This window comes from Pieris napi, chromosome 22, assembly GCF_905475465.1.
Source record: "Pieris napi chromosome 22, ilPieNapi1.2, whole genome shotgun sequence".
NCBI lineage: Eukaryota > Metazoa > Arthropoda > Insecta > Lepidoptera > Pieridae > Pieris > Pieris napi.
Window position 1 is genome coordinate 1,358,441 of NC_062255.1, and position 9,632 is coordinate 1,368,072.

Genomic DNA, 9,632 nt, shown 5'->3' on the forward strand with positions numbered 1-9,632 from the left:
GTGTAAACATTCACCTAGATCAGAGTTCCCCAAACGTTTTTGTGTCGTAGACCCCTTGCCATGTTTTTCCGTGTTGGGTAGACCCCCTACTTACCTGATATTGGTTTCCTGTAAATTTCTAACTGTAGTGAAGTTTAGTGTTAAAAACTTAAAGTAAAAACACATGTTAATTTAGACATTTATTAATTGAATTTAAATTAAAACTACTCAAAATTTTGTATCTGTTTGTTTCAAATGTATATGTTTTGATATTATAAGATAGTATGATGTAAGTAAATAGGTACTATCAGTGTATGTGTTGAGATCCAGTATCGTGGACCCCCATTTTCATTTCATGGACCCCCAAATTTTTTTTCGCTGACGTAGACCCCTTGTAGGTTGTCATAGACCCCTAGGGGTCGATATAGACCACTTTGGGAATCACTGACCTAGATATATGTATATACAATTACGTAATGTGACTGACGTCACTTCTCGTTATGAGCGGTAAATTCTCGGAAAGCCTTCGTCCAGCCATGACTCATGAAAATAAATATTGTGGAGAACGAAATATTATTGTTTACAGTCCCCTATTCAGCCATATAATTCTGGGAAAACTCAATACGATACCCAGAACTTTGAGAATCGTATAACAGTGATTATATTATTAGGCGACTACTCGTCATGTGGAACATGGTGTAATGGTTGCAGCTCCTTACAAACGTTTAAAACAAAAAACTTGGCGATTAAAAAGAGTGGCGGAGAGTTTATTGCCAGTTCTTCTCTTCCGTTCTACGCCCTTGATTTGAGAACTGGCAGTAAATGTAAAATTAGAAGCATTTAATGTATATTGCTTCGATTTGCTTCCACAGCCACCGTATTCTCCAGATTTGGAAAATCTCCAGTGACTTTTTCCTGTTCCTAGATTTCGACTGTTCGCTGGACAGAAATTTTGCGCTGATGAAGAGGTAATCGCCGAAACTGAAGTTTATTTTGAGGTTAAAGACAAATCGTACTCTAAAAATGTTATCAAAAAATTTTATGACCGCTTTAATCTTTGTATCGCTCTCGAATATCAAATCAAATTCTATCAAAAAAATTATTACAGGTAACAACGTTTTAATAACTTTATTCTCAAAAAAAATATATTACTACTATATATTTATATACTATATATATATACTATATTATATGACTACTTGATTTGCACTCCATCGGACATTTATATCTTCTTTTTTCAGTCTTCTACGCTCAGAATGTGTCTTTAATATCCTCTTTAAAATTTATAAATAAGAATATTCCGAATGTTTCAAGGTAACAAAAAAATTTGCACACCCAGTATAGATATCTTCAATTTGTGCGGGGATAAATAGATAGATCTATACAAATAGGGCAAAGAAGTAGGTAAACCGCCCATGTTCATCTGCATTGCGTTGCCGGCCCTTAAGGTTATAAGAAGGCATTATGTCGTAACTTATACTGATCCATGATAAAAAAGAAAAACCAGTATAATCCAGAAGTACTTAGTAGATTTGTAATACCATTGACCTTGAAGGGGTCGTTCGAAACGTCTAGCTAATTTGATTATATACTATGACGTCTGAATTGCGTGACCTGCAACCATTAATACCATTCTATCAACATATAGTGGATATGTACTAAACGAAGTGCCAAGGAGAAATTTATTTTCGAAGTACATATATACTATATCCTCATGGAGGTTATCAGTTTGATCTCTGTGACTGTCGGAGTTGGATAAAATTTGAGAAAAAAAAAATGTTCGTGTTTGTCGTAATAAATGTTTATTATAGCAAAGTTGAGGGCACCAGACCTCGAGGCCGATCTCCATCTAGGTGCAGAGTTTTGCCGAAGACAGGGAAGAGTGGAGGAAGTAAAAGCGATTTTGCAACTAAATTTACATGTAACTTAGGGTCCTCCAGATGGGGCCGAGGGTATAAGCTGTATCATAAAAAAATAAAAACAAAAAATGTAATCTAAAAAAAAAACTTTAGAGGTGTCAAGGGACACCCGGATGGAACGAAATTCCTTTCGATTAATTTATATGTTAATTGGTATCATAACAGTATGATAGATTTTCTCGACACCAATCTTACGACGAAAAAAAAAAGCCAACATCACGAGGTGTTCCCAGGCGGTCACCCATCCAAGTACTGACCTCGCCCGACGTTGCTTAACTTCGGTGATCGGACGAGAACCGGTGTATTACAATAGCAAATAGCAAAAAAGTGTCGTGACAACTTTTCGTAAGAATTTTTTCCGTCTAGCCCCCTTTCACAACGCGCGATAAGGAACTTCGTTCCAATAAAAGATTTTTTGGGGTGGACACCACTTATTACTTAGGGGTTTGAAAGATAGATAGTAGTCGATTACCAGACTTACTGAATATGCATAATTCATAAGAATCGGTCGAGCCGATGCGGAGGAGTATGGGAACGAACATTGTGACACGAGAATTTTATATTTACTTAATACATTTATTTTGGATCATTAATTCGGTCCCAGTTAATAAACAAAACAAATGAAATAAATCTTTTGGTTTCCATTTTGTTGAGATTCAACTAACGAAACGATACTTGATTCCAATTCCAACATAACAGGTCTAAATAATACGTTTTGGAGTTAGTAACTGTAAAATTGTTTGATCTTGAATAAATAACAAATGATGACGATAGTACATCTGTTTGGGTTTTGAATTTTCAAACCCAGAACAGCTGTGCGTACATGTGTGCATGTTTCAATGTGTGCGTTATGTTTTGACGCGTTTAATAGGGCATGGTATACCCGGTGAGATGAAGCGGAATTTGATTAAATTTATATAGATCACTATTATTATTACTTTATACACATCACACTGGACAATTTATAGTTTTGTTATAGTTTGGTTTGGTTTAAAGCTTTGGAAGACACAGAAAGGTCACAACGAAAAAAAATGGTGACTCCATGGTTAATAAAGGCGTGGAAAGACTCTTAAGTCCTATGCTTTATTATGTGACGTTTCCATTTCTTTGGCCTTATTAGAAAACATTAAAAATCATTATTTATACGCCTAAATAATACACGTACCAACGAGGTTACAGTATACAGTAAATACACGCCTAAATCTAATAATATGACATAAATAATATAGCGAAAATCTCTAGACATCGCTGTATAGTATAAAGTTTGTTATAAGTAACCTAATAACACTAATTAGTTTAATTACCTTTACATAGAAAAACTGGGTTGTTTATACTCTGACTCAGAAAAAAACTGTCAGAATGTTCTTGAATCATAAAGAATCCGCTAGCTTATGGCACGTAAACATACACACGTGCAGAGTATTTCACAACACGTGCACGTCACTCACACGACAGCGTCTATGACGCACGGGTCGCGGGGTACGGGGGGAAATACGGTTTATATACCCCGCGAAAACAAATTTCGCATCATATTTAGTTTAACCGCAGAGAAAGTTACAACCCAAAGAGGACGAAGTCGTAAATCGCTATGGGTACGTGTTTCTTCATTTAGTATCATCAGGGGTTTTGTGTTCCATCCTATATTATCTGTACTCTTCAGTATGTACCTATAAATATTTCCTGAACTTCCGTTCAGATACGATATTCCAGTTAGTACGTAATTTCTTTTGAAACCAAGTATTTATAATTATTATTTTCTTTTGTCTCGGAATTGTTTACAGAATAGATAAGGCACTATAACCGTTGTAATTGATAAGTGTTTGAGATTTGTTGCAATTTAACGTTAACTTATTTCAGTTAGACAAATAAAACCTAACCTACTTTTAACCCGATAGATATCGATTCTCTTATAGTCAGTGTAGTACTGTGAAATAAAACACTGTGTATAGTTAGTAATCAATATTATTAGGGTTAACAGTTATAGTTACTTTAACCATGATTCATCGTAGTTATCAGTCGACGCCTAATTATTGTTTTGTTAATAGAAATACTTTTGTAGCAATGACGTTAGAATTTAGCGGGATTTCCCTATTATAGGGTAATATTAGGTCATTATTTCCTGTTATTCGTATTTTACTTTGGTTTTTATAAATATATATGATATGATTTACTCTTTGTCGTATCGAAGTAGCAGCAATAATTCCAGCGATGATATTGCGCATCTTCTTGACGCACGTGCCAAAAATAGTTTTAATATTTTTAGCTTTCCTTTAAAAATTTGGCCACGATTTGCCTGTTGCCTACCGGTGTTTCATTTTAGTTTCATTCATACATTGATGAGGGCCTTCACCGAACTAATATGCCAATGTGTCTTTGAAGACCTCCAATGAGTTCATCATGCAACGTCACTTTTTCAGTTCCAAATTGAGTCATACCTTTATAATATATAATAAGCCTAACTAATTAACATATATTTATTTCAGATACGTTAAATATAAAACCGTTAAGTAAGGCCAAAGGGTGGTCTCCGGAGGCGCCATTGGGCGTGGAGGCTGCTCGGGAGATTGCTGTACAGTCTCCCGCCGAGATGGCATCAACCTCGAGCGAGGAGCGCGCCATACGCCGTGTTATGGGCCGTTGGGGCGCTGAGTGGTTGAGCTGACTCGGCTCCGGGTATCAAAAAACCGGGCCCCAGTGGCCCACCGGTCACCCCCTGCCGCCGCCACGGTGGGGGGGCCCGCGCCCCGCTTTGCACCTCTCCTTGCAACAGTACGAGGATCTGGTCGCTAAAGCTGAGGCGATACTGAGCCGACTCGCTGTCTCTGAGAACTATGATTCTGTCAACAACTTCATCTCCCTCTACGACTCGTACATGGCTGCTCCTGATGAGACCCTGGCAGGATTCTTCCCAAAGTACAATCCACCGATACGCGCACATAAGCATACCTGCGTGGGTCTGGGGATGGAAACGATGAAGCGTCTAAAGGCCCTGGAGAACGATTTCCCCGGTATCTCCAAGTCGATGATGCTGGTATCCTGTGATGAAAACATTCAAGATCTAAAGGACTACGCTACAGCATTCCCTGGACCGCAAGGGTTCTTAATCGAGACCGAGAAAGACCATGTAATGCTTTGCATCCATATAAGAGTAGCGGGAAGACAAGGAGTGTTCCTGTCAGATCTGGGATACCATGTGTCGCGAGTTGTCACCGTCATGGCGGATAGGTGCTACCCACATACAGGTAAGGGTGATTAAAATACATCTCTAATAGTAAAAAGAGTTTCAAAAATTTAAAGGAAATAGTGTTCGTAGCTGCAATCCTAACTCCTATTTCTCTTTTTAGGCTGGTTTACGCAATCCGACGAGCCACACAGCCGAAAGGAGTACAACTACCAATTTAACCTACAGAACAACAATTATGTGGAGTGGCATGAGCGTGATACTAGAGGGGCAAATGTCAAAGAGCGTCTGTCATTGATCTACGTCGCCAAACCGTATCTCACTGCTGTCAGCGTTACAGAGAAGAGGAATCTCGTATGGGACTTAAGGTAAATAACTTTACAAGACTCTTGAGGCAATCAAAAAACCACGATCGTTATGATTGTGTTATGTATATTAAATAAATTGGCAGAAATGTATATGTATATATCTAATATATTTTTGACGTATGGGATTCAGATAATTAATTGTAAATAATATAAGCAAAAATAACTTAAGACGATCAAAAAAACTAACCCGAGGTTCTTGCCTTTCTCCTTGTGTGCTGGTCGCGATTTGGAATAGGTGGTAGAGTTGACAATTGAAAGTAATCATGTGATTCAACTGAATAAATTAATTTAGATTTTTTTTTAATTTGAGAACCGTGCAAGACCCGGTTCGGCTTCTCGAATAAGCGCGAACCTTTCGCCACCACGTATGCCAAGTCTAGATTAGGTAACAGCAACCACAACAATTTAAAACCGATATAGTTTAATCAAACTTTTGCTTAAACCCCTAGTTTAGAGCCACCAACAAATAAACAGAAATAAGAAATTAAAATCTTAAAGATTCTCTCATTTACAGGAGTCTTCTAGCCAGAAACCCGAAAGGACACTTGACAGCTGGAATCTACTTCCCAGTGAAGGAGAAGGACCAGCAGTTCACGATGTTCTTCGACGGCACCAATGGCAAGCAGCGCAAGAAACTCAAGTTTGAATCCTTCTTAGAGCTGCAAAAGGTACTTTTACTATGTTTAAAAAAAATAAAACTCAAAAACGACAGCAATAAATATATATGAAGTATATTAGGTGCACAATTATTAAGATTTTTGACACAAATTTTTATATAGAAGCTCATGGTATAAAAACTTAAAGATAATATGTCACTTACTGTGTAAAAATTAATATATAACTGTATTGTTTTACTTAGCGAACGAAATCGAATAAAAATACTGATAATATATTTCGCTACATAAAATTATTCAAAAACTAGCTGATCCGGCAAACATCGTTTTGCCATTTATAATAAAAAATAGGGGTTGATCGTAGAGGGGTGAATTAGGGGTTGTATTTAATGTTGTATCATAAAAAAATAAATATCTAAAAATTTAAAAAAATATATTTAGGGTTGGGCTACCCTTAACATTTACGGGGATGAAAAATAGATGTTGTCCGATTGTCAGACATACCCAAAATGCACACAAAATTTCATGAGAAATGCCAAGCCGTTTCGCAGGAGTTTAACTACAAACACCGCGACACGAGAATTTTATATATTACTAGCAGACTCGGCCAAGCTTTGCTGTGGCTAAAGTTTTTGTTATATTACGTAGTAGTAAACTATTCAAGGGAAACGGTAGAAGAACACCAGGCATGGGGACCCATGGGGACCATGCTTTTTTGGTGGTTATGCCATTAAATTGTAGCTTATGTGAAACGTTGGTACTTTCAACACAGCGCCATCTGTTAGAATTGTGACTGTCAAATAATAAACAAATAATTTGCAATAAAATAATATTACGGGCGTAAGTGAACATGTAAGCTATCCTATCTTTTAAGTTAGTTCAAACTGCACACGGTATGCAAATTTGATTGAAATCGATTAAGTAGGTTAGGAGTCCATAGCGGACAAACAACGTGACACGTAATTTATATATATTAAGATAGTATTGTTAGTATAGTATTGTTTTACTTAGCGAACGAAATCGAATAAAAATACTGATAATATATTTCGCTACATAAAATTATACAAAAATATATTATCCTTGAAAGTGAGCAGATGACATCTTTTTAGTAATATAGAATCACAAATAAATAAACAAAAAAAAATAATAATATTTTTTCCCACAGATCCCAGACGAATTAGTCGACGAAGTGGAACAATGTAATGAACAACTTAGAATGCGTGACGGCGAGCTCCTCTCAACCCTCAAAAAGCTGGCCAGCATTATGTCAGACCAGGAGTACATGAAGGAGCTCTTGGAAATCAACGCCAAGATTGTCCAACTATCAGCGGGGGAGTAATTTAGATACAGACCTGTAGTCGGCTCACGGGCTAATAAATAGTAGAAAAGTAGAATTAGTTTTTCATTATATAATCCTTAAGTAGAAAACCTGTGTATTCCTTGGTATTATGGGAATCTATCATATGGATTACATACTACAAAATAAAACAGTTTCCGATATTATATTTATAGTTTTAACAATTTTATTAAATATATTTCATATTTACAATCAAGTATTTACAATTTTCTTAACTTACAAAGTAATAATTAAAATAATTAAAATGAAAATCAATACAAATTGAAAAAGTTTGGTCCCTGTGGCAGTGTACCTTTAACGCTGGCAGCATTTCCTTGGTGTATTGCGATACTTATTCGTTAAGGAAAGTACCAGCTCTAGGGTCACCGGTACTATCTACTAGGCGCCAACTTAAATCTTTATTTACCGCCTGTGCAGTTGAACCACGGCCCAAGACTCTCTACTCCAAAAGGAACAAAATCGAAGTTGGAGAAATATTTGTGCCTTTTATTATTATTTGCCGCATAGCGGCCGCCCCAGCTTCTTTGCTTGTCTTTGTCATTTATACTTACTTGTATTAGAAATATATTTGAACCCGTTACCTTTATAGGAGTATAGTTCTAAATACGCCAACGGAGCGCTGCCCATGTATTCCACAATCAACACAAACTGTAGAAATGCTTACGATATTTCATAGTGTACGCGGTACAGGATTTTCTTAAACTTTGCCAATTATACTATGCTTTGCATAACCCCTGTAAAAAAGATTTCGCAAAGACGTTAGGTGTTTGATATTTCCATATCTATTTATATATTACTAGGTGATCCGGCAAACGTCGTTTTGCCATGTATATTAATTCTGGGAAACCTTTTTTTAGTTCAATAAAAATAACTATCTACTATAATAAAACATTGTTGATCGTAGAGGGGTAACAATTAATGTTGTATGTATTTTTGTATGCTGTATTATAAAAAAATAAAAACAAAAAGTTTTGTCAAAAAAATAAATATTTAGGGGTGGGACCACCCTTAACATTTAGGGGGATGGAAAATAGATGTCCGATTCTCAGACTTACTGAAATGCGGTCAAGCCGTTTCGGAGGAGTATGGGAACGAACATTGTGACACGAGAATTCTATATATTAGATTACATTTTATATATCTATCTATAACGTGTAGTCAGAGGCCACGGATCTCCCCTACAGTCCTGATATATCTCTCTCGCTTTATCCACTGTCTCTTCTTTAGTACGTTCTGAAATGGGGCCGGATATGTACGACAAGGCCTAACCTGACCTCATTTTTATGATTGATATATGAAATTAGCATATACTGATGCTGTAAACGTGACGTATATATATATTTTTTTTCTTACAATAAAGTTCACAAAAAAGAGTGCGGCTCTACATGAATTACTAGCGTATAATAATTATGGCTAATAAGTAATATTATCTTGACTTAATTTTTACAATACTAGTGAATAGCTTAAATTAAGGTAATGTTCATTAACAGTCATTAGTATTCTATAATGTTTGACTCTATGTTCGTGTCTCTTTAGACGTCTTATTCCTGTTGTATCAAGAAGTTGGATTGCCTCAGCATTCACATGGCTATGTAGCCTATTTTTATATTAATGTAAGAAATTTTGGGGCCAGTTATTTAGGCATTTATTCCTTACATACAAAAATGGAATCTTACAAATTATTTTCCTTTAGTAAAATAGATTTTAATGATCCTACGTTTAGATGTTACAGCTGTTCTGTAACAGTTCGAAGATCAATGCATTTAATGTATTAATTTGGATTTAACCCAAAAAAATTCCACCTAACAGGTGAAGCACCAAATATATGTTTTACTATCGAACGACAGCAATAAATTGGATAATTATTTGTATGCGTTCAATCAACTCAAGGTTTGTATAAAAGAAATAATTTTATGTCACAGAGAAAGAGAGATCTTCTTTATATTGAAATTTCTTGACAGTTCTTCTCACCTTCTTGATTTGATTTAGAGATTTTGATTTAATATTGAATTAGTTTTTTTCATTGATTAAATAGTCCAAAACGCGGATGAAAAGACAGAGCAAAGCTAGTATAATAATGAGAACAGTTTTCCATACGATTTATTTACTACTTTACATATGTTAAACTTTAATTAAAAATATACAAAGTTTACTTAGTAATCTTATGAAAGTTTATAAAATATAACGCCTGTAAGATATTATCGGCAATCAAGA

The 9,632-nt window shown here is 35.7% G+C and overlaps 1 protein-coding gene across 1 annotated transcript; it reads left to right on the forward strand.

The window, feature by feature from the left end:
* Nucleotides 1-3,347: 3,347 nt before the first annotated feature.
* LOC125060821 lies at nt 3,348-7,455 on the forward strand. Its single transcript, XM_047665921.1, has 5 exons — nt 3,348-3,490; nt 4,382-5,140; nt 5,243-5,447; nt 5,962-6,115; nt 7,227-7,455. Exons 2-5 carry the CDS (start codon nt 4,771-4,773, stop codon nt 7,398-7,400), a joined length of 903 nt encoding a protein of 300 aa, XP_047521877.1. The 5' UTR covers nt 3,348-3,490; nt 4,382-4,770; the 3' UTR covers nt 7,401-7,455.
* The last annotated feature ends 2,177 nt before the right edge of the window (nt 7,456-9,632 follow it).

Excerpts from the sequence above, each read along its gene's own strand:
- LOC125060821 (XM_047665921.1), top strand. The coding sequence starts at position 4,771 with ATGGCTGCTCCTGATGAGACCCTGGCAGGATTCTTCCCAAAGTACAAT. Across the intron at positions 5,141-5,242 it reads TAGGTGCTACCCACATACAG|GCTGGTTTACGCAATCCGAC; the intron begins GTAAGGGTGATT and ends TTCTCTTTTTAG. Across the intron at positions 5,448-5,961 it reads AATCTCGTATGGGACTTAAG|GAGTCTTCTAGCCAGAAACC; the intron begins GTAAATAACTTT and ends TCTCATTTACAG.